This window comes from Brachionichthys hirsutus, chromosome 3 (genome assembly GCF_040956055.1).
Source record: "Brachionichthys hirsutus isolate HB-005 chromosome 3, CSIRO-AGI_Bhir_v1, whole genome shotgun sequence".
NCBI lineage: Eukaryota > Metazoa > Chordata > Actinopteri > Lophiiformes > Brachionichthyidae > Brachionichthys > Brachionichthys hirsutus.
Genome location: NC_090899.1, coordinates 16326556 through 16350818, shown reverse-complemented (window position 1 = coordinate 16350818; position 24263 = coordinate 16326556). Strand labels below are relative to the sequence as shown.

The 24263-nt window shown below is 46.8% G+C and overlaps 1 protein-coding gene across 1 annotated transcript in view; it reads right to left on the bottom strand.

The window, feature by feature from the left end:
• The window catches only part of adgrb1a (adhesion G protein-coupled receptor B1a), a 179840-nt gene that overhangs the window by 82410 nt on the left and 73167 nt on the right, over positions 1 to 24263 (bottom strand). Inside the window, exons 13-15 of the mRNA XM_068760530.1 lie at positions 21303 to 21411; positions 12193 to 12336; positions 1102 to 1177 (exon numbers count right to left, since the gene is read on the bottom strand). Coding sequence (XP_068616631.1) covers positions 1102 to 1177; positions 12193 to 12336; positions 21303 to 21411 — 329 coding nt within the window. The remainder of the gene's footprint in view (positions 1 to 1101; positions 1178 to 12192; positions 12337 to 21302; positions 21412 to 24263) is intronic.

Below are 24263 nucleotides of genomic sequence, written 5' to 3'. Positions count from 1 at the left end.
ACACATCAACCTTCCTCCTCCTCATCATCATGTCCACCAGCTCTCTAGCTTTTCCCGTCATCGTCCCAACATTCAAAGTCTCTACTCTCAGTCCTAAACTCTTCCATTCCCTCTTCTCGCGCTGCTGATGCACTCGTCTTCCTCCTCTTCTTCATCTTTATCTTTAGCCCACATTAATCCAATTTCCAGCAGCGTCTCGTGGGTTAACAACGGTTAACCCGGGTCTCGATCCGGTATGACTTTCTTATCTACGTTGATTTGCATGTTTGATTTGGCAATTTTTACTCCGGATGCCATTCCTGATGCAACTCTCTGCATTTATCCGGGCTTGAGACCGGAACAAGGGAGAAACTGGTAATGCTATGTTAGCTCCTGCTAACCGCACCACCTGTACTACCCAAGAAGCTGCATTTACCCACGAGGCTGTAAATTCCATTTGGACTACCCCAGTCAAAGTCCGAATACTTCCTTGCTGGCACATATTCCAGGTTCGGTCAAACAGTAATGTTAGCAGCTCTATTAGCCAGTGGTGTTGTGGTATGCCTATATACCTTTTATTTGCCTGAGAACACACTATAAATGATAATGCTAAAAACCTGATGCTTAATTTAGTCTTAATTTAAGCCAAAGCATTTTTGGGTATTCTCTTCAAACGTAAATGTCAACCTCATGGCAGAGGAAAAGTCATGGCATCAATGTTTGTAGGCTTGGTCTTCTTAAACCATGATCCTCCGTACGAGCAATATATTTCTGATGGACAGGCCAAAACGATCCACACACTTTTCGAAAAAAGTTAAAAAGTAGGCCTGCAACTAAATTGTTTTGTCTTAATCAGTATGAGAGAATAGATTATTGAAATCTTCTTTCAATTTTCCTTTGAACTTCCATTGCAGTGACAGCGAGTCGTCTACATCACAAAATAAAATCAGTTTTTCTGCTCAGCACGAAGGCAATCTGATTGCATTTTTGAAAATGTATTCATTTAGATCTCTGTGCCCATCTAAATACACATTTCTGTATTCTCCTGGCATTTCATGGTAACATTGCATAACATTCTCCAGAGCCTCGAATCATTCAGTTGTGAAAGAGAAATAATCTTACCTCTGCAGAGTCAGAATGCTGCCCAGGTTTCTGTACAAAACGATGCCGGTCACAAACGTTGAAGACTCGTCTGAATCTGTGTTGGGGAAACCGAGACAGACATACAGAGACAGGAGTGTCAGGGCGAGTGTTTGGAGACGCTGAATGGTCGCATCCCTGCCGGTGCCGTTTCTGCTCATCTGGCCCTGCAGAGCTCTTTACGCTGACAAGTCACATATAAATACAGACTCTGACACACATGCAGACACAGAGACGCACACATGCCCAAATGGCATGGCTAATTTGAATAATCTCAGTTGAGGAATCGATCAGCAGAGCTCAATAAGTGTGATTTCAACAGTTATCTGGATAAACACGCCCCCAAACCTTTGATGGGCTGAAAGCACAAGAAGAATTTCCTTCAGTCACCGTAAAAATCTTATTTGTACTCCCCCAAAAAAAGAATATTAAGAGGCATAACAACTTATTGTGTTTAATTAAAGAACGTAGAGTGTGCAGAAATGCTTCAGTTCAGTGTTAATGGTCCCACATTCTGATCAACCCCAAAACAGCAAAATGAACCATCCAGTCAATCCTTCGTGGTTTGTGTAGGTCTGTAATCACCTCCTGAAACCGTGCCACTAAGGAGGGGGAAACGTGCACAAAATGTGCGTGCGTCCCTGTGTCTGCGCGCTCTTCACCGTCATGGTGACCAGGAAGCTGAGCCGAAAGGCAAAGCTCTCCGTTTTCCGGCCGATCTCCGTTCCTACCCTCACCTGAGGTCACGACCTCTGGGCAGTGACCCAAAGAACAAGGTCGCGGGTACAAGCGGCTGAAGTGAGCTTCCTCCACGGGGGGCTGGGCTCCCCCTTAGAGATCAGGGGAGTCGAGCCACTGCCCGTGTCTGCGTGTCTGTCACTAAAGACCACATTCCGTATCACGTCGAGTTCTCATCGACATCATTTGTGGAAACTTAAACAACAAAAATAAATACATCATTGAGATGAAAATAACAAGATGATGGTGGAACAAAGAAGCAGTTGTTATGCAGAATGCTTCAAATGCATTTGATGCTCACAGCCGTGCCTCTCTGGATGTTGCAGTGCGAGGACTGGCAGTGAAGGTCCGTCTCTCAACAAAGTGCATCTCACCAGCCAGGAACAGGCAACCAAACAGACCGCTAAGATGCCTGCAGGACCAGACAGGACCGTTCTCTCCGGCGGAATGTGTTTCTGGGGGCTGTCGTTGGGTCCGTTTCTAACTTGGGTCGCTAGACTATAGGTCGTTAAGCATTCATTTCACTTCTACATAGGATATTGAGCTTCATAGCTGTATTATAGCTGTCCCACCCGAGTGGATGACATTCTGGAATTGCAGCCTTTTTAAACAACAACCGTCTGAAGATCCTGCTGTTCTGCTCCAGCACACCACATCGTAGCTGCAGAGCAGGAAGCAGCATGCCAGGCTGCCAACAGAGGATGCGGCTCCCGTGTGTGGGGGGGGGGGAGGGGGGGGGTTAAAAGTGTTCCCTCAGCCAGGCTGTCTGCGCCCAATAGGAGCACGCCTGGAGCAACTTTAAACTATTTTCAACAAGTCATACATTTGTGTACTGGGAGTCTGGGACTAAAATACTTTACCATTGTACATGTGTTGTCTTACTCCAATCTAAATTCAAGCACAGAACAAACACTTCAGTAAATTCTATTGCTCAATTTATTTCCAGAGAGGTTTTATCATCGATTGGGGAACTCGTGAGTTTTTGTGTGTTCTTGTCCTCCTGAGACTGACACAAATGCCTGAAACAGAGTAAACGAGATCAAAGCTTCACTTTGATTCGTTGCTCTGTCAGTTATTATCTGGTTTGTCGTGTGCTCAGGAAACGTATTGATGAAAGCATTTAATATAATAATATATTATAATAATATGAAAGGAAGTTAAAGTCACATCTGATTAGTCTGATTTCATACATCTGCAAGCAAAGTAATATCTTCTTCTTCTTCTTCTTCTTCTTCTTCTTCTGTGTGGGAGGAGTGTGAATGAGGAGCAGAAGAAAGAGTGTTTCATTTGAGATTCTTTTTCTTCTTTTTCTGTTCTTTCTCTTGGTTACACTTAGTTTAGGGTTCAGTCTGAGTTGTGTGTTGTGTTTCTGGGTGTTTGTTGTGGGGGTTTAGGGTTCAGTCTGAGTTGTGTGTAGTGTTTCTGGGTGTTTGTTGTGGGGTTTAGGGTTCAGTCTGAGTTGTGTGTTGTGTTTCTGGGTGTTTGTTGTGGGGTTTAGGGTTCAGTCTGAGTTGTGTGTTGTGTTTCTGGGTGTTTGTTGTGGGGGTTTAGGGTTCAGTCTGAGTTGTGTGTAGTGTTTCTGGGTGTTTGTTGTGGGGGTTTAGGGTTCAGTCTGAGTTGTGTGTTGTGTTTCTGGGTGTTTGTTGTGGGGGTTTAGGGTTCAGTCTGAGTTGTGTGTTGTGTTTCTGGGTGTTTGTTGTGGGGTTTAGGGTTCAGTCTGAGTTGTGTGTTGTGTTTCTGGGTGTTTGTTGTGGGGGTTTAGGGTTCAGTCTGAGTTGTGTGTAGTGTTTCTGGGTGTTTGTTGTGGGGTTTAGGGTTCAGTCTGAGTTGTGTGTTGTGTTTCTGGGTGTTTGTTGTGGGGGTTTAGGGTTCAGTCTGAGTTGTGTGTAGTGTTTCTGGGTGTTTGTTGTGGGGGTTTAGGGTTCAGTCTGAGTTGTGTGTAGTGTTTCTGGGTGTTTGTTGTGGGGGTTTAGGGTTCAGTCTGAGTTGTGTGTAGTGTTTCTGGGTGTTTGTTGTGGGGGTTTAGGGTTCAGTCTGAGTTGTGTGTTGTGTTTCTGGGTGTTTGTTGTGGGGTTTAGGGTTCAGTCTGAGTTGTGTGTAGTGTTTCTGGGTGTTTGTTGTGGGGGTTTAGGGTTCAGTCTGAGTTGTGTGTAGTGTTTCTGGGTGTTTGTTGTGGGGGTTTAGGGTTCAGTCTGAGTTGTGTGTTGTGTTTCTGGGTGTTTGTTGTGGGGTTTAGGGTTCAGTCTGAGTTGTGTGTTGTGTTTCTGGGTGTTTGTTGTGGGGGTTTAGGGTTCAGTCTGAGTTGTGTGTTGTGTTTCTGGGTGTTTGTTGTGGGGGTTTAGGGTTCAGTCTGAGTTGTGTGTTGTGTTTCTGGGTGTTTGTTGTGGGGGTTTAGGGTTCAGTCTGAGTTGTGTGTAGTGTTTCTGGGTGTTTGTTGTGGGGGTTTAGGGTTCAGTCTGAGTTGTGTGTTGTGTTTCTGGGTGTTTGTTGTGGGGGTTTAGGGTTCAGTCTGAGTTGTGTGTAGTGTTTCTGGGTGTTTGTTGTGGGGGTTTAGGGTTCAGTCTGAGTTGTGTGTTGTGTTTCTGGGTGTTTGTTGTGGGGGTTTAGGGTTCAGTCTGAGTTGTGTGTAGTGTTTCTGGGTGTTTGTTGTGGGGGTTTAGGGTTCAGTCTGAGTTGTGTGTAGTGTTTCTGGGTGTTTGTTGTGGGGTTTAGGGTTCAGTCTGAGTTGTGTGTAGTGTTTCTGGGTGTTTGTTGTGGGGTTTAGGGTTCAGTCTGAGTTGTGTGTAGTGTTTCTGGGTGTTTGTTGTGGGGGTTTAGGGTTCAGTCTGAGTTGTGTGTTGTGTTTCTGGGTGTTTGTTGTGGGGTTTAGGGTTCAGTCTGAGTTGTGTGTTGTGTTTCTGGGTGTTTGTTGTGGGGGTTTAGGGTTCAGTCTGAGTTGTGTGTAGTGTTTCTGGGTGTTTGTTGTGGGGTTTAGGGTTCAGTCTGAGTTGTGTGTTGTGTTTCTGGGTGTTTGTTGTGGGGGTTTAGGGTTCAGTCTGAGTTGTGTGTAGTGTTTCTGGGTGTTTGTTGTGGGGGTTTAGGGTTCAGTCTGAGTTGTGTGTAGTGTTTCTGGGTGTTTGTTGTGGGGGTTTAGGGTTCAGTCTGAGTTGTGTGTAGTGTTTCTGGGTGTTTGTTGTGGGGGTTTAGGGTTCAGTCTGAGTTGTGTGTTGTGTTTCTGGGTGTTTGTTGTGGGGTTTAGGGTTCAGTCTGAGTTGTGTGTAGTGTTTCTGGGTGTTTGTTGTGGGGGTTTAGGGTTCAGTCTGAGTTGTGTGTAGTGTTTCTGGGTGTTTGTTGTGGGGGTTTAGGGTTCAGTCTGAGTTGTGTGTAGTGTTTCTGGGTGTTTGTTGTGGGGGTTTAGGGTTCAGTCTGAGTTGTGTGTAGTGTTTCTGGGTGTTTGTTGTGGGGGTTTAGGGTTCAGTCTGAGTTGTGTGTAGTGTTTCTGGGTGTTTGTTGTGGGGTTTAGGGTTCAGTCTGAGTTGTGTGTAGTGTTTCTGGGTGTTTGGTGTGGGGGTTTAGGGTTCAGTCTGAGTTGTGTGTTGTGTTTCTGGGTGTTTGTTGTGGGGGTTTAGGGTTCAGTCTGAGTTGTGTGTAGTGTTTCTGGGTGTTTGTTGTGGGGGTTTAGGGTTCAGTCTGAGTTGTGTGTTGTGTTTCTGGGTGTTTGTTGTGGGGGTTTAGGGTTCAGTCTGAGTTGTGTGTAGTGTTTCTGGGTGTTTGTTGTGGGGGTTTAGGGTTCAGTCTGAGTTGTGTGTTGTGTTTCTGGGTGTTTGTTGTGGGGGTTTAGGGTTCAGTCTGAGTTGTGTGTAGTGTTTCTGGGTGTTTGTTGTGGGGGTTTAGGGTTCAGTCTGAGTTGTGTGTAGTGTTTCTGGGTGTTTGTTGTGGGGTTTAGGGTTCAGTCTGAGTTGTGTGTAGTGTTTCTGGGTGTTTGTTGTGGGGTTTAGGGTTCAGTCTGAGTTGTGTGTAGTGTTTCTGGGTGTTTGTTGTGGGGTTTAGGGTTCAGTCTGAGTTGTGTGTTGTGTTTCTGGGTGTTTGTTGTGGGGTTTAGGGTTCAGTCTGAGTTGTGTGTAGTGTTTCTGGGTGTTTGTTGTGGGGTTTAGGGTTCAGTCTGAGTTGTGTGTTGTGTTTCTGGGTGTTTGTTGTGGGGTTTAGGGTTCAGTCTGAGTTGTGTGTTGTGTTTCTGGGTGTTTGTTGTGGGGGTTTAGGGTTCAGTCTGAGTTGTGTGTAGTGTTTCTGGGTGTTTGTTGTGGGGGTTTAGGGTTCAGTCTGAGTTGTGTGTTGTGTTTCTGGGTGTTTCTTGTGGGGGTTTAGGGTTCAGTCTGAGTTGTGTGTAGTGTTTCTGGGTGTTTGTTGTGGGGTTTAGGGTTCAGTCTGAGTTGTGTGTTGTGTTTCTGGGTGTTTGTTGTGGGGGTTTAGGGTTCAGTCTGAGTTGTGTGTTGTGTTTCTGGGTGTTTGTTGTGGGGGTTTAGGGTTCAGTCTGAGTTGTGTGTAGTGTTTCTGGGTGTTTGTTGTGGGGTTTAGGGTTCAGTCTGAGTTGTGTGTTGTGTTTCTGGGTGTTTGTTGTGGGGTTTAGGGTTCAGTCTGAGTTGTGTGTAGTGTTTCTGGGTGTTTGTTGTGGGGTTTAGGGTTCAGTCTGAGTTGTGTGTTGTGTTTCTGGGTGTTTGTTGTGGGGGTTTAGGGTTCAGTCTGAGTTGTGTGTTGTGTTTCTGGGTGTTTGTTGTGGGGGTTTAGGGTTCAGTCTGAGTTGTGTGTAGTGTTTCTGGGTGTTTGTTGTGGGGTTTAGGGTTCAGTCTGAGTTGTGTGTTGTGTTTCTGGGTGTTTGTTGTGGGGTTTAGGGTTCAGTCTGAGTTGTGTGTTGTGTTTCTGGGTGTTTGTTGTGGGGTTTAGGGTTCAGTCTGAGTTGTGTGTTGTGTTTCTGGGTGTTTGTTGTGGGGTTTAGGGTTCAGTCTGAGTTGTGTGTAGTGTTTCTGGGTGTTTGTTGTGGGGGTTTAGGGTTCAGTCTGAGTTGTGTGTAGTGTTTCTGGGTGTTTGTTGTGGGGGTTTAGGGTTCAGTCTGAGTTGTGTGTTGTGTTTCTGGGTGTTTGTTGTGGGGTTTAGGGTTCAGTCTGAGTTGTGTGTTGTGTTTCTGGGTGTTTGTTGTGGGGTTTAGGGTTCAGTCTGAGTTGTGTGTTGTGTTTCTGGGTGTTTGTTGTGGGGTTTAGGGTTCAGTCTGAGTTGTGTGTTGTGTTTCTGGGTGTTTGTTGTGGGGTTTAGGGTTCAGTCTGAGTTGTGTGTAGTGTTTCTGGGTGTTTGTTGTGGGGTTTAGGGTTCAGTCTGAGTTGTGTGTAGTGTTTCTGGGTGTTTGTTGTGGGGTTTAGGGTTCAGTCTGAGTTGTGTGTAGTGTTTCTGGGTGTTTGTTGTGGGGTTTAGGGTTCAGTCTGAGTTGTGTGTTGTGTTTCTGGGTGTTTGTTGTGGGGTTTAGGGTTCAGTCTGAGTTGTGTGTTGTGTTTCTGGGTGTTTGTTGTGGGGTTTAGGGTTCAGTCTGAGTTGTGTGTTGTGTTTCTGGGTGTTTGTTGTGGGGGTTTAGGGTTCAGTCTGAGTTGTGTGTAGTGTTTCTGGGTGTTTGTTGTGGGGTTTAGGGTTCAGTCTGAGTTGTGTGTTGTGTTTCTGGGTGTTTGTTGTGGGGGTTTAGGGTTCAGTCTGAGTTGTGTGTTGTGTTTCTGGGTGTTTGTTGTGGGGGTTTAGGGTTCAGTCTGAGTTGTGTGTAGTGTTTCTGGGTGTTTGTTGTGGGGGTTTAGGGTTCAGTCTGAGTTGTGTGTTGTGTTTCTGGGTGTTTGTTGTGGGGGTTTAGGGTTCAGTCTGAGTTGTGTGTAGTGTTTCTGGGTGTTTGTTGTGGGGGTTTAGGGTTCAGTCTGAGTTGTGTGTTGTGTTTCTGGGTGTTTGTTGTGGGGGTTTAGGGTTCAGTCTGAGTTGTGTGTAGTGTTTCTGGGTGTTTGTTGTGGGGGTTTAGGGTTCAGTCTGAGTTGTGTGTTGTGTTTCTGGGTGTTTGTTGTGGGGGTTTAGGGTTCAGTCTGAGTTGTGTGTTGTGTTTCTGGGTGTTTGTTGTGGGGGTTTAGGGTTCAGTCTGAGTTGTGTGTAGTGTTTCTGGGTGTTTGTTGTGGGGGTTTAGGGTTCAGTCTGAGTTGTGTGTTGTGTTTCTGGGTGTTTGTTGTGGGGGTTTAGGGTTCAGTCTGAGTTGTGTGTAGTGTTTCTGGGTGTTTGACGTAGCCCCGCTGTCCGGGTCACCCTGTCCAACGTGCCGCCGTTCATCAGAGATGAATTTTTGTGTAAAGGTGGTGTCCCCGGTGAGGAAGGTGCTGTCGGGCTGTAAGTCTCCTCCCACAGGAGGCAGCTCTTCATGATACTCAACAACAAGGACAAAGAGTTTGATGTTCGCTTTCACGTCCGCGTGGATGAATTTCATTACATGTTGTTCGCCAACCGGCTGCAAGATGGGATGTTCTGCCGCGCACCGCGGCAGAACATCCCGAACCCGCTGCTGTCGGTGCTGCAGGAGGAGGAGAGGGCGAGACATGTGAAGTCGGACAAAATGAGGGAAATTGCAAAGATAATGTTGGAGGTAGTGGGCAGAGAGGTAAGACAGGTGAGACAGGGGACCTCGTTGTTCTCTTAAAAGACTAAAAAGGTGTGGACACGATGGTCAATATTGTTCAGAAGCTCAATGTATTGATGGCTGCGAGGGTGAACTGGGTCAAGAGCGAGGCTCTCGCTGTGAGGGAGTGGCCTCCCGGCCTCAAAGCCTCACCTGGAGGAGGGATGGGTTAAAGTACCTGGGCATCTGCCTGGGGAAAGAGCAGTGGGTGAGGAAAAGCTGGGAGGGCGTTTTAGAAACAGTGGAGAACAAACTGCCAAAGTGGAAGCGGATCCACGCCCAGATGTCATACAGGGGAAGGGTGTTGGTTTGAAATAATCTTGTCGCAGCACTGCTGTGGCACCGGCTCTCCGTGTTGAACCCGCCCTCTGGGCTCTTAGCTCAGATACAGAGCAAGTTGATCAATTTTTTGGGGGGAGGGCAACACTGGGTGCCACAGTCAGTGCTGTTTTTATCCAGAGACGAGGGGGGGCAGGGCCTTATCCACCTGGCTAGTAGGACAGCCACCTTCAGGCTTCAGTTTGTGTGGAGGTTCCTGACGGGACCTCCAGAGTTAGTGTGGAGGGACGTGGCCAGCAGAGGTCGGTAAAGTCTATTTAGGGGTACTGGAGAGGAGGGTCTGCCGGATAGTCCAACCTCGGATTCAGGAGGAGCAATGTGGTTTTCGTCCTGGCCGTGGAACTGTGGACCAGATCTGCACCCTCGGCAGGGTCCTTGAGGGTGCATGGGAGTTTGCCCAACCAGTCCACATGTGTTTTGTGGACTTGGAGAAGGCATTCGACCGTGTCCCTCGGGGAGTCCTGTGGGGGGTGCTCCGGGAGTATGGGGTGTCGGACCCCTGATACGGGGTGTCCGCTCCCTATATGACTGGTGCCAGAGCTTGGTCTGCATTGCCGGCAGTAAGTCGGACCTATTTCCAGTGCGGGTTGGACTCCGTCAGGGCTGCCCTTTGTCACCGATTCTGTTCAGAACCTTTAAGGACAGAATTTCTAGGTGCAGCCAGGGCGTTGAGGGGGTTCGGTTTGGTGACCTCAGGATTGGGTCGCTGCTTTTTGCAGACAACGTGATCCTGTTGGCTTCATCAGGCCGTGCCCTCCAGCTCTCACTGGATCGGTTCCAGCCGCATGTGAAGCGGCCGGGATGAGAATCAGCACCTCCAAATCCGAGGCCATGGTTCTCAGCCGGAAAAGGGTGGAGTGCACCCTCCAGGTCGGGGAGGAGATCCTGCCCCAAGTGGAGGAGTTCAAGTACCTCGGGGTCTTGTTCACGAGTGAAGGAAGGATGGAGCGAGAGATCGACAGACGGATCGGTGCAGCGTCTGCAGTGATGCGGACTCTGCACAGATCCGTCATGGTGAAGAGAGAGCTGAGTCGAAAGGTGAAGCTCTCGATTTACCGGTCGATCTTCGTTCCTACCCTCACCTGTGGTAACGAGCTTTGGGTAGTGACCGAAAGAACGAGATCCCGGGTACAAGCGGCTGAAATGAGCTTCCTCCGTAGGGGGGCTGGGCTCTCCCTTAGAGATAGGGTGAGAAGCTCAGTCATCCGGGAGGAGCTCGGAGTAGAGCCGCTGCTCCTCCGCGTTGAGAGGAGCCAGATGAGGAGGCTCGGGCATCTATTCAGGATGCCTCCTGAATGCCTCCCTGGTGAGGTGTTCAGGGCACGTCCCACCGGGAGGAGACCACGGGGAAGACCCAGGACACGCTGGAGAGACTATGTCTCTCGGCTGGCCTGGGAACGCCTCGGGATCCCCCCGGAAGAGCTAGAGGAAGTGGCCGGGGAGAGGGAAGTCTGGGCTTCCCTGCTTAGGCTGCTGCCCCCGCGACCCGGCCCCGGATAAGCGGAAGAAGATTGTTAGATGGCTGGTGGACATGATGAGGAGGAAGGTTGACGTGAAGAAAGGCTAGAAGCTGAGGAGCAGGATTCAAGTTGTTTATAACGGAGGAGAGGAAAGAGGAATGGAGGAGGAGTTATCTTGAAGGAGGAGTTTGTGCAGAGTGTTCTAGAGGAGAAGGAGAAGTTCTTACGCTCCACAGGTAGGAGGTGAGTTAGAGGAGAAGGAGAAGTTCTTACGCTCCACAGGTAGGAGGTGAGTTAGAGGAGAAGGAGAAGTTCTTACGCTCCACAGGTAGGAGGTGAGTTAGAGGAGAAGGAGAAGTTCTTACGCTCCACAGGTAGGAGGTGAGTTAGAGGAGAAGGAGAAGTTCTTACGCTCCACAGGTAGGAGGTGAGTTAGAGGAGAAGGAGAAGTTCTTACGCTCCACAGGTAGGAGGTGAGTTAGAGGAGAAGGAGAAGTTCTTACGCTCCACAGGTAGGAGGTGAGTTAGAGGAGAAGGAGAAGTTCTTACGCTCCACAGGTAGGAGGTGAGTTAGAGGAGAGGGAGAAGTTCTTACGCTCCACAGGTAGGAGGTGAGTTAGAGGAGGAGGAGAAGTTCTTACGCTCCACAGGTAGGAGGTGAGTTAGAGGAGAAGGAGAAGTTCTGGAGGGACTTAGATGAAGTGCTTCAGAGCATCCTAGCAGAGAGAGAGTTCTGATTGGAGCAGACCTCAATGGGCGTGTTGGTGAAGGAAATAGAGGAGATGAAGAAGTGATGGTAAGTTTGGTATTCAGGACAGGAACCTGGAAGGACAGATGCTGGTGGACTTTACCAAAAGGAGGGAGATAGCAGGAGTCTCCTCGGCCGAGGAGGTTGTTTTTGCCTGCGTTGGTTTGTTTGTTTATTTATTTGTTTTTCTGTCTTTTAGCAAGATAACACAAAATGTTACGGACAGTTCTTGACCAGAGAATCTAAATTGAACCCACATAGACAAGTGTCTAATATGCAATTACAGCCAAAGACGTGAGGTGATGTACGGTAGCAGCTCAACCTTCTGCACCACCTGGTTCACAAGGAAAGGTGCGTTTGGTTCAGTCCGTCAGTACATGCACAACGATCATATAAAACAGTCCCTGGCCATGAAATGCTCGTCTCTCAGGAGCCCTCATAAGCAATGAGATTCATAGAATAATCAAAAACATCAAATCAAATCAAACAAATAAATGATTTGCAATTTAGCAAACATGCTTTGTTCCGAAGTCTTGTGACCTGAGGCCTGCTGCTGAGGTCACATACGCTGCCATGCCGGACGGCAGCAGGCCCAACAGCTTGTTGCTGGGCTATTTGGGGTATGTCGTGATTCCTGTTACCTGCACCACTCCATAGAGGGCAGCACCATCCCGGTGAAGTGAACACAGTCCATAAAGACTTGGCTCGGGGACCGAGGGAGGCCGGCTCAAGATCAGCTCAAGACCAGTGCAGACCGAAAGTATGCCAGTTTTACCACCTGAGAACCTCCGAGGTGCCCTTGAGCAAGGCACAAATTGCTCCCTTGGTGCTGCTACATGGCTTGCCCTTCACTTTAGCTATCACCCATAGATAGGTTGGTTGAAACCTTTGTTCAACCAACCTTCAGCAAGTCCACTTGTCTCTCCTGCTGCTCTTCCTGATTCACCTTGAACTTGATGACCGATGACTACAAACATGATTATGAAGGATGTTACGAGATCAATTCAAGAACTTGTGTGCTGTTGGTTTAACGTTTCATTTTGTACTTTTGTAATGACAGTTGCACAAGCGGAGCGGTCGTGCTCACACACCAATGGGGATGAGCTACGGCTGACAGCGTGTACCTGGTTGGCCAGTTGACAGAATGTTCCTGGGGACGGTTACTTTATCCTCAGAGCTCCGGGCCCAGTCCACCATCCCCCTCCAGCCCTTCATCGGAAAGTTAATGTCGGCGTGACCCCCCACTGGACGCTTGTGTACGCTCAAAACTGTAACAGAGAAATGGGGAGGAGTGAAAATGAGATTTGTCACACCAATAATCAAATTCATTTTGGGGGCCTTTTGGCCATGAATGGATACCAAAGGATGCCTGATGAAAAATAGAGAGGATGGGAGGGGCAAAGGGCTGCTGGCAGGAATCGAACCCATGGCCGATCAGGGTTATCGCCTTCAGCACAACAGAATTGCATCAGATTTCCTGCTGAACATTTTATTATTTCATGTATGCGATGTATGTATATATTTTATTTCATTGTTTTCCTCTCCACTCTGCCCTGAATGCCTCGCTTTGATTTTAAAATGATCGTGATCGTCTCATTTACAGACACTGATCCGCCTTTTGGGTCACGGCTCTGCTGGAGCCCATCCCGGAGGTGTCTGGCATGAGGCAGGTCCCCCGCCCCGGGTGAGACGCCCCAAGTGCCCCGCCCCGGGTGATACACCAGCTCGTCACGGGTCCACAAGAAACACACACCTTTCAGGGGGGGCAGAAACGGAGATAGTCATCACGACTCTCTCCGGATCAACCCCCCCCCCCTTTTGTCCACCTACGTTGTACATATTATGTGTCTTTCTATTTTATTGTTATTTTGCATCAATTGAGTAATTTAATATTAATTTTATTTGTATTGTTAAATGTCGATGATTTATGTATGAAGGACTTTCAACGGAAACAAGACCGCAAGAGCTTTTTAGAAATGCTCTGTACTTGTACTGTAACATTCTATCTAATAAATATATTCATCATCATCATCACCAGAGGGTCCTGGAAAGCAGACAGACGAGACGAGACAAAGAATGCAGGGACAGAGAGGACAAACGTCTGCTCTCGTCAAAGACCGGGAGAAGATAAGTGAGCTGATGGTCGGCTCCCACTTGAGGTCCCGGGTGATGGTGGTGCCCAGGAAGCGGAAAGAGTCCACGATGGAGATGGGGGTAGGGGAGTCTGTGAGGGCGAGGGGGGACGGTGGGGCTGTGACTTTCCTGAAGTCGACAATCATCTCCACTGTTTTCTGGCTGTTCAGCTCCAGGTTGTTGCTGCTACACCAGGACACCAGCCGGTCCACCTCCCTCCTGTAGGCGGACTCAGCACCGTCCGAGATGAGCCCGATGAGGGTGGTGTCATCCGCAAACTTAATCAGTTTGACGGACTGATGGCTGGAGGTGCAGCAGTTGGTGTACAGGGATAGGGATGACCACGTGGTCTGATAGTCCGAGAGCAGCACGTGGTACAGCACGATAGGCCCCGCCCACCGTCGTGTAGCAATGGTCCAGCGTGTTCTCCTCTCTGGTGGGGCTTTAATAAACTGTCTGTATTTGGGAAGTTCCTGGCTCAGATTTCCCTTGTTAAAGTCACCAAGAACAATAACAAGAGAATCAGGGAAAGTCCGCTCCAAACACAAAATATTTTCCTGGAGCGCACGTTGAGCCTCGTGCACGTCGGCGGCCGGCGGGATGTAAACAGCTGCCAGGATGAATGAAGCGAACTCACGGGGAGAGTAAAATGGTTTACAGTGAATGAAGAAGTATTCCAGAGCAGGAGAACCGTGTTGGATCGCAGTCACGTCGGAGCACCAGCCGTTGTTGATCTAGAAGCAGAGTCCGCCGCCTTTGGCCTTACGGGGGAGCAGCGGGTCACGATCCGCGCGTAAGAGGTGGAAATCCTCCAGCTGGAGCGCGCTGTCTGGGATCTGTGCGCCGAGCCACGTCTCCGTAAAGCACAAAACACAAGAGGAGGAAAAGTCCTTATTTCTCCTCATCAGCAGCGCCGGCTCGTCCAGCTTGGTGCTGAGAGAACGGACGTTGGAGAGGAATATTCTGGGTAAGGGGGTGCAAGGTCCCGGTTTACGGAGTCGGACGAGAGCGCCGGCACGCTTCCCTCTTCTCCGGCGTCTCACTCGTTTCACCAAAACATGGACTAATTCTGCAGCAGAAACTAAAAAAACGGGCAAAAGGTCCGTGGGAGTCGATCTAAAGTTTAGAAGCTCTGCACGGGTGTAAGAGCACGCAGACGCACAACTAACGTTAAAAAACAGACAACACAGAACGCACGACATCACCAGGGCGACCGTAGGAGGCGCCATCCGGAAGTTAATTTAACATTTAACAGTAATATAGGTAAGAATAATTTAAATATTAGAATGCATATAGGTATTGCTGGAAAGTAAAACTACAGAGTAATCATTTTAAATGAAATTAGAATAGTATACATAGCATTTAAACAACTAAATTAAATATAACAACGTTCTTGGAAGCCTGCTGAATTGCTTTAATCTGCATTATCTCCTCGCTCCATATAATGCGTTCCGTGTGCCGATTGCAGGTCAGGTCTGTGCAGCTTGACTACTTTGATGGGTTTGGTTGTTGGCCAGTGATGGAAGCGTTCCATGAAGACTCTGATTACGTGTGAGGAGCGGGAGGTCGGCCCCCCTCCCAGAGACTGATGGTGTGGGTGGTTACTTGGCACTCGACAGCGAGGCGGCACCACCACAAACGTGACCTCTAATTTCTCTCCGCTCATCAAAACCACCTCGTTTCTATCTAGAGGTCAGAGAGAGCAGCAGATTTTACATGTATTTATGGAAGGCTGTAAATGTAGATTCTGAACTAAGTGACACACGTATAATAATTTCCTGCTCTGCGACTTGCTAATATCCACCATGGTTTTGTTGAGATGGCGTTTCCCTCTGATATCCCACCGTCTGGTGAAAGAGGCTGTTCAGGTGATGACAGCGCACCAAGGAGGAAAGAGATTCAAGTAGCAGTAAGACGTGCAGGAGGGCCCGACCGTGTATAAGAGTGCACCAGACGTTTTATGATTCCTATGGAAATTTATTACATTAATTTGGAAAAAGCCGGTTATTCCCATGGTGTGGCGTCGGGCTGGGGAAATCCTTCTTCCCACAGAGAGGGACTCAGTGGAGATAAAAATCAAGACCGATTACTTTCCTCAATGTTGAAAGGAAGCTCTTCTTTCGTGTTGTGGCACAAAGGGTCAGGGTTCGGGCGTGTTCCTTGAAAGTAAAAGACTAACTGATACGTTGGCCTGCTTCTCAGGGTGCTTGGGGTGCACCAAATACAGCTAGCAAGGCTTGAGAGGAGAGGCCTGCAAGTATTCTCCTTAATCTAGTTAAGGCCAGTACTGCCTAGTCTTTTATGGCAGGCATTTGAATACTTCAGAGACCCAGGTAGTATTAACTCATACATTGTCATTGATGTAAATTATGTTTTTCTGGGGAAGGAGGGGGGACGGTCCGGAGCTCGCCTATCAGTATCATACATCATACCACTGGTCATGAGCTCGTCACCTGTCGGTGGGACCATTGCCTATCAAATCCCTTTCTCATTGTATTTATTGTTTTATAGAAGGAAATATGTTTTAGGTTAGCCTCAAAGTCCCTGTTCAGTTTGACACAGCGTTTCACAAAAAGCAAGTTTTCTCAGTTTTTTTGGTCAAGAAATGGTGTTTTTGGTGAAAATGTTCTGCTGCTGATGACTAAAGAACAGGAAAAGGGTTCCTGATGAAAGAAGAGAGTCTGCTATTTATTTTACAGTCATAGAACAAAATATTCTATGGGTCTTGAAAGATCACTGAAAATGATGAGCAAAAAACAAAGAATCAACAGGACTTGTTCTAGTTTGGTTGAAGACGTTTCACCTCTCATCCAGGAGGCTTCTTCAGTTCCAAATGACTGTTAAAGAATCCGGATACTTATACTCCTTTTGGAGCAGAAAACAAAGAAAGGACCAAAACCACCAAGACAGTAAGACTCCTCACAAGCATTAGCGGTGGAAATGCTTTACAACCTAAGCCTGCATTTGGGGTAGGTCCCCTCCCTGTGGAAGACATCTTGCATCATTCCTGTACCTACGAAGAGATGTCCATCTGAGCTCAATGACTACCGAAGTCACTCTCACATCTCAACCATGGAGTGATTGGTCTTGGAGCTCCTGCGCCCCAAGTCTAGGGTGCAATGGACCCGCTCCAGTTCGCCTACCAGGGGAGGATTGGAGTTGATGACGCAGTGCTAGGGCGTGCACTTTCTCCACCGTTCATTCTCCTACTGGGATAAAGGAGGCCGTGCTGTTAAATTGCTCTTTTTACCCTCGCCGAAGGGGAGGCGAGGGTATTGCAATTGGGTCCGTTTGTTTGTCTGTTTGTCTGTTTGCTTGTCTGTCTGAGCGCATAACTCAAAAACTAGTAACCCAATCGACTTGAAAATTTTACACAAGCAAGGTTCTGTCCGTGGCTCGGTCCTCCCCGAGAATGCCGTTGATCCGGATCTGGATCCAGATTCTAGAATTATTTTTACATCTGGAATTGTGCCTGTGCTGTAAACTGCCACTTTAAGAGGGAGGGACACGAATGGCATGATGGGAAAAAGAGTCCAGAAGGTGTCTTGTAGTACGTTCCGGAGCAGCAAGCTAGAGCAGGTTTGGCCCCTCTGATCCGGAAGCCCTGTTTACTGTCTCACAAGATCCAATAGTCTATTGGCGGCGGGGTCTGCAATCTCTGGTTGTCTTTCGAGTTTATTTCTCCAATGCATTTAATACCATACAGCCCAATTTGCTCAAGGTCAAACTCACCTTGTGGCCTGGATCACCATTTACCTCACAGACAGATATTGGTATGTTCGGGTGGGGGGGACTGGCTGTCATCAGTGGTGACCACTAGAGCGAGGACTAATCAAGGGACTGTGCTTTTGCCCTTTCTGTTCACCCTTCTGTTTAAGTAAATCTCAGATACATGCCAAATGCAGAAATTCTGGGTTTGCACAGCGATTGTGGCATATACCGCGCAGGGTGAATACAGTTGAACATCTCCAAGATGGTTTGGCAGCCCCCACCATCTTCTAATCTGGTGATCATTGAGAACATGGAGGTGTATCTATCACAGACCAAGGCAGGTGAGAACCCAAACGCACGACAGGAGAAGGCAAATCTAGAAACTGAGCTTTATTAGTCGGTACCAGGTAGACAGTCCAAACCAGCAGACAAATCAGAAGAGTGGCAGACAAAGGGAGCGTTCCAGAAATCAGGCAGAGGCCCAAAACAAGAGAGGCAGGCAGACAATTCCAAAGGTGCAGGCAAACAGGCGACATAAAAAAACAGGCAAGGCACGTACACAAGAATCAGGATCAGTATAGAGTGCTGGAAATGACGGAACACTTCTCGACAATCTGGCTGATGGGTGTGGCATAAGTCAACCCTAACCCTAACCCTAACCCTGGGCTGATGAGAGATTAGCTGCAGGTGACCGGAATGATCTGATTGCATTGGGGGAGCTGAGAAGACAGGCTGAAGGTAGGACATGGAAATAACCAGATCCTCCTCAAGCAGTGACCATCCATCCATCCACCCGTCCATCCATCCATCCATCTTTCCATCCATCCGTCCATCCATCCATCCATCCACCCACCCATCCTTCCATCCATCGATTCATCCTTCCATCAATCCATCCATCGATTCATCTTTCCATCCATCCATCCTTCCATTCATTCATCCTTCCATCCATCCATCCATCATCCATCCTTCCATCCATCGATTCATCGATTCATCCTTCAATCCATCCATCCATCATCCCATCCATCGATTCATCCATCCATCGATTCATCCTTCCATCCATCCATCCATCACCCATCATCCATCCTTCCATCCATCGATTCATCCTTCCATCCATCCATTCTTCCATTCATCCATCACCCATCATCCATCCTTCCATCCATCGATTCATCCTTCCATCCATCCATCCTTCCATCCATTGATTCATCCGTCCTTCCATCCATCCATCATCCATCCTTCCATCCATCCATTGATTCATCCGTCCTTCCATCCATCCATCATCCATCCATCCACCCTTCCATCCATCGATTCATCCTTCCTTCCATCCTTCCATTCATTCATTCATCCTTCCATCCATCCATCCATCCATCACAGCGCAAACTACCATGAGGCCTGAAAACTGAACCTCACCAAGTGCCTTTTTTCAAATGCTTTATAATTGCTCATCCCAAGAAGCACGTTGCATGTTACATAGTTACATGTAGAGAGACAGCAATACGGTCTCACTGCATAGCATGTAGCACAGTTAGCTGAATGATTGATCGATCCATGGTGAGGCTCAGTTGGCTGCTGCCTCACTGCACGTCGCTTCTGAGTATTTGAACGATAAATATAAAAATTCAGCTATTTTCAATGAAAGATTATCTAAAACTTTTGAAGTTAAAAAGAAAATAAGATTTTAGTACAAATCACTGTATCAATATAACTATTTAATTATTTTTTTCGTTTGACTTTTTTCAGCCGGCTGGCGTCTCATCTGGGGTACAACCCAGATGAGACGCCAGCTCACCACGGAGCCACACAAACACAGACAAGTCCATGTGACCAATGGCAAACTTTTTTTTTCGAGATGGGAGGAAACTGGAGGACCTGGAGAAAACTCATTCAGACACAGGGAGAACAAGTTCCCACAGAAAGGAATCAAAGGCCTCACCTGCCCTCACCTGCCCTCACCTGCCCTCACCTGCCCTCCCCTGCCCTCCCCTGCCCTCCCCTGCCCTCCCTGTGCAGTCCTGTATGGGGAAGGCCGTTTGGAGCTGCCGTCATCAAAGCTAACAGAAGAGATTACGTGCACTAAGGTGAGAGTAGAAATGATCCCCACTCAGTAAAAGGAGCCAGTGGTAAGGAGAGTACCCAAAGTTAAATCAGGCAGGAAATGGAACCCAAAACATCTGGTACAATAGACACAGGGATAACATGGACCAGGTACAGCATGGGCGGGGTGGTTTAGGCTTTGGAACCAGGAGACCCATAGGGAGTAAGGCTTCTGTAGTTGGGAAAAGGGCAATGATAGCTGAGGAGACTGCATGATGAATAAGGCAGTGTTGCAGGCACAACAAGGGCAGTGCGTGAACTGAGGCGGTCGAAAAAGAGCAGAAAAATGGTAGAGAGTTATGGAGTATGGAGGCGAGTAGAATAGGACTTTTGATAGGTGCTACATATGATGTGCTTCCATCTCCCCAGAACCTAAATCAGTGGTTAGCTGAGGATGTAGCATGTCCACTGTGTTCTAGTGTCGGTATCCTATCAGGGTGCAAGCTCAGTCTCTCCCAGGGGCGGTACACAGACAGGTACTGAAGCGTTTGACAGCTGGAGTTCAAGATAAACAAAGGCTAGCTGTTTCACTAGCTACGAATAAAGAGGCTAGAAAATGTAATCAAGGGGAAAAAGCTAGAACAACTACGGACAGTGGGAGGATCTGGGAACGGAATGCTGGCCTATCAGCAGCTGGCTGTCCCAACGCATATAGTTAGCACTCAACGACGACCAGAGTTGCTACTGTGCTCTGACTTGTGCATTGGGGAGACCAAACAGCCGCTCCACAAGCGTATGTCTCAACATAGGAGAGACAAATCCTCAGGACAAGACTCAGCAGTCCACCTGCACCTGAAAGACACAGTAATGTCCAGGTGTTAGCCAGAGAGGACAGATGGTTTGAGAGCGGAGTTAAAGAAGACATTTTAGTCAAACTGGAGAAACCGTCCCTCAACAGAGGAGGAGGATTAAGACACCATCTATCAGCAGCATACAATGCAGGATTGACCTCTGTCCCCCAAATCCACAGCCCCCAGCCACACCTGGTGAGTTTGATTGCCTCGGTGGTTTTGGTTCCTTCTTTGTTTCCTTGTTTCCTGCTCCAACCCAAGTATAAGTATCTAAACTCTCTACCAGTCTCTCAGAACTGAAAAAGCCTCTTGAGAGGTGAAACGTCTTCAACCAAACTTGAACAAGTCCAGTTGATGCTCCTTTTTTGCTCTTTGTGATTTACCTGGACCTGGATGATATTGCACCTGCGCAGATATTTAGTCTATAGAACTTATATCCCTGCGAGAACAGAAATGAAGAAGCCTATGAGAGAAAGAAAGTTGGGCATGCAGGGATAGTAGAAGAAGCAGCACAGTGAGGCTAACTAATCGACTATTACCTGTGTAGTGTGACCTTGTTTATTTCAGACAGACAGACAGAAAGATGCCGGCCAAAACATAACCTTGGCGGAGGTAAAAATCATTGCATGCAGTTAATAAAGTTAAATGAAACAAAATCTTTGCCAAAACATGCAAATACATGCACACACACATACACACACACACAAATATATATGTAGAGGCCCCCTAGAATACAGAGAGGGCGAAGGGGCCTCCATGGTTGGTGCGCCCAGAACAGTTGGGTGGGTCGGTGCCTTGCTTAAGGGCACCTCAGCATTGCCCTGGAGTTAAACTGGCCCCTCCCCAGCCACCAGTCCATTGGCATTACACAGCAAGGAATCGAACCCGGAAGCCTTTTGTTACGAGGCAACAGCGCTACCCACAGCGCCACCCACTGAGTCGCCAGTCTGTTTCAGTGTAGAATGAAATCTTTGCATTTTGTTGAGTCACTAAATGATTACATAGAGTAACAGCCGATTCACGCAGCATGTACAGAGTAGAACATTCACTCATGCATCACACGTTCATTCATTGTCTCTGCTCCGCTTAGTGCAGCAACTTTTCAGCTGCTTGGAATCATTACCACTTTATTTTATCGTCAACAGTTTGAAGTTTTTTCCTGTAACTTGTCATATTTCTTTAACAGAAAAACAATCATATATTTTTTTCCATCATTGTGCTTTGATCGCGTTTGAACGTTAAAATGTTTTATTTTCATCAGGTGGTGACGACTCTGGCCGAGAAAAGACTTTTGCCACCGTGATAACTGAAAGCCTTTGGTGTGAAAAAGGGAAACGTGCTTCACAGACTTTTGTTTTTGACTACGATAAGAGATTTGAAAATATCACATGATACGACTTATACTGGTCAGCAGCAGCAGGACAAGGTTGATGAGGACTGATGCATTGATTCATGTTATGAAGCTAGTACTGTTCATGAGTACTAAATGAGCAGCGGCGGTACCTGACCTAGGTTATCGGTGACTTCGTACATGTCTTGAAAGTCTTTCATCCTCATGCCGATGACATCCACGAAGTCCTCCAGCAGACGGAACAGCTCTCTGACGTTTGGCCCCAGCTGAGGAAACACATGAAGGAGACATAGAAAGAGAAAGGATTATGGCTTTGTTGTGAATATTATGAGTTAGTGTTGAAACACTTTAGTGTACTAGAGGGACAGCACCGCGCCGCTCCTGCAGGCCTCCCCAGGGACAGGGTTGCATCAGCCCATGAAATGTTCTGTAAAGTATGTTCAGTTCGTCGTAATTCGGTTGGGCTGCTGTGTGAGGGTTGTGATCTTCCTCGTCTTCGACTCACACCTGTCTCTATTTCGCTTTCAATGCAGATTGCTGCAGCTCACGGATTGGCCGCCTGTCAGAGTTGTTTTCATATTTTCACTGTTCGTGTCATTGTTTAATGTAACTTATGGAAAAGAACAGCCCCATCTGGTGGGCAGCGATGTTGTGCACTGTGAAGGTATCGTGATGTCACTAGGGTCAATGGGTGGAGCCATGAACTTTATAAATAAACGTGGTTGAGGAAGCGTGCGCCGGACCATTCGGTCCGGGCTGCGTGAGAGAAAAAGAAGCCTTGAGTCCGTTTGTAAATTAATACAACAATGTTTGAGACTTTATCCCTAGCGCCGCCTGAAGATTAACCCCATCATCACCACCGGCCTTCTTTGGTCTCTGCCTTCTCTACACTCCTTGCCAGATTATTTTGTCTTTTATCTTGTCTGCTTTTTGGGGTCCACTTATGTTAGTCCGTAACATGCAGAAGGTTTTTGAGTCTTCTTTCATTGAGGTGCAGACATGTTATTTTTCTAAACTGGACAAATAAAAAATAAATTTCTTAGCCTGTGCAGTGTGGAAAGTTATTTTATTTTTACAGTATTTATATTTCTGTCACAACAGACTGAAGATTTCTTTTATTTTAAAATAATTATATTTATAATAATCATGTGTCAATAATAAATTAGAAATGTCGATAAAAACAAATACTGCATGTCATTGCCATATTTATTTATTTTTTTAAAAAGCTGCTATGTTGTCATTATTTTTTAATCCCACTGTCTAATCCATAACTGCATTATTGCAGTAAATCACTCTCCTGCAGTATTATATTTTTTCAGAATCAGAAGGTGTTTATTATCAGTGAGGGTTCACAGACTAGGAATGTTTCTCGGTGAAGTCGTGCTACATGTAACAGTAATGACTAAATACAAACAAACATTTTGTAATTAGGGATGATTCATTCACGTGTTCGGAAATCGGGCCCGATCACGAACTCGATCTGAATCTGACGTCAGCTCCCGATCAGGACTCAGATACATAAGGATCGTTATTGTCATTACTTTTTATCAGATCTGGAGTTACGGTACAGAGTGAGACCTCTCTCCTACAGACAGAGATGGTAACGCGTGCAGCATGACATCACTTCCTGTGACGCTATTGGTTAAATGTTGGCTAAACAGGAAGCAGCTTGAAGCTCGTCTGAGTCTGTCTGCGCTGTGGACGGATTCTGAAGTGGACGACAACCTGGCGATTGAGCTGCAGTTCATTTTATTCTAAATATTGGTATTTAGTATTTCCTGTTGTACTAGTCCAAGTCCAAAGTGAACAAAGGACTTTATTTATTACTGGAATGTTGAAGCTACGCCACAGAAGAGCTCTGTTTAAGAGTTAAATGTTGGAATAAGATGTTAAAATAAAAAGTAAGGGACATCCTGGATCTGTTTCTTCACTCTTCTCTAATTTTATACTACATATTATATAATTGTATATTACCAGGTACTCTCTTTGTCTGATAGCGTACCTTTGTTTTATAAACTCAAAGTATTGGGGACATGGCGGCCACTGTGATAGTTTCTCCTGTATTTCTCAACTCACTGAAAATGAATACCTTTACCACCTGTGTTTGTAGATGCTCCGATATATGCAATAATTGTAACATATATAACAGCCACGTGTTTATGCTATTGCTATGTTTTAATTAAGACAAACTCTTCCCCTAAATAAAGAACTGTTGGCCTGCCATAGTTACACATATCAACAATAACTGTGCCTTACTAATGAAACCATTTAATATTGAAAGAACGTCATTATTCCCTGCACACAAACCGGCTTCTGCAACACGCTCTGCATTTTCCAACACTGTCCTCGGATTGTGGAGACCAGGTTGGTTTCTGTGGCATTGGTCTGATATCTGAAGGCTGAATCTACTGAGGAAAGGAAAGCTGCGCAGCAGCAGATGGATGTGGGATGTGTTGACTCATTAGCTCGAGCTATTTCTGTTCTTCAGCATTCCTCCACGCTCCTCTCCTACCTGCCATTCTGAAATGTTCCAGGTGAGCCGGGTGTCCACCTGCATGTTCGACAGATTGTCTAACTCATCAGTTCTACAGCTTGGTTGATATTAACATGAACACATTTTGAAAAGATGTAATTACCCTCGCCGAAGGGGAGGCGAGGGTATTGCAATTGGGTCTGTTTGTTTGTTTGTCTGTCTGTCCACGCATAACTCAAAAACTAGTAACCCAATCAAATTGAATTTTTACACAAGCAGGGTTCTGTCCGTGGCTCGGTCCTCCCCGAGAATGGCGTTGATCCGAATCTGGATCCAGATTCTAGAATTATTTTAATGATTCTTTTTTGACATTTTTCTTAATTTCTTCAAAACACATGGCGGTATGGATCTGAAAAAAATCACACATAAGTACTCCTTAAAGGTCTATGAACATGACTAATTTCGGCCGGATCCGGATCACAATCCGGATCTGAGAGCTAATTTTCTTTCAAAAATCTGCATTTTTCAGGAGTCCATCCTGACCTCAATTTGGAGCTAGATACTTCAAATTTGGTGTGAACACTCATAGTTCATTCTAGTTTCATATATGTTACAGTTGTAGTTGTATCTGGTCCCGTTCCGGAG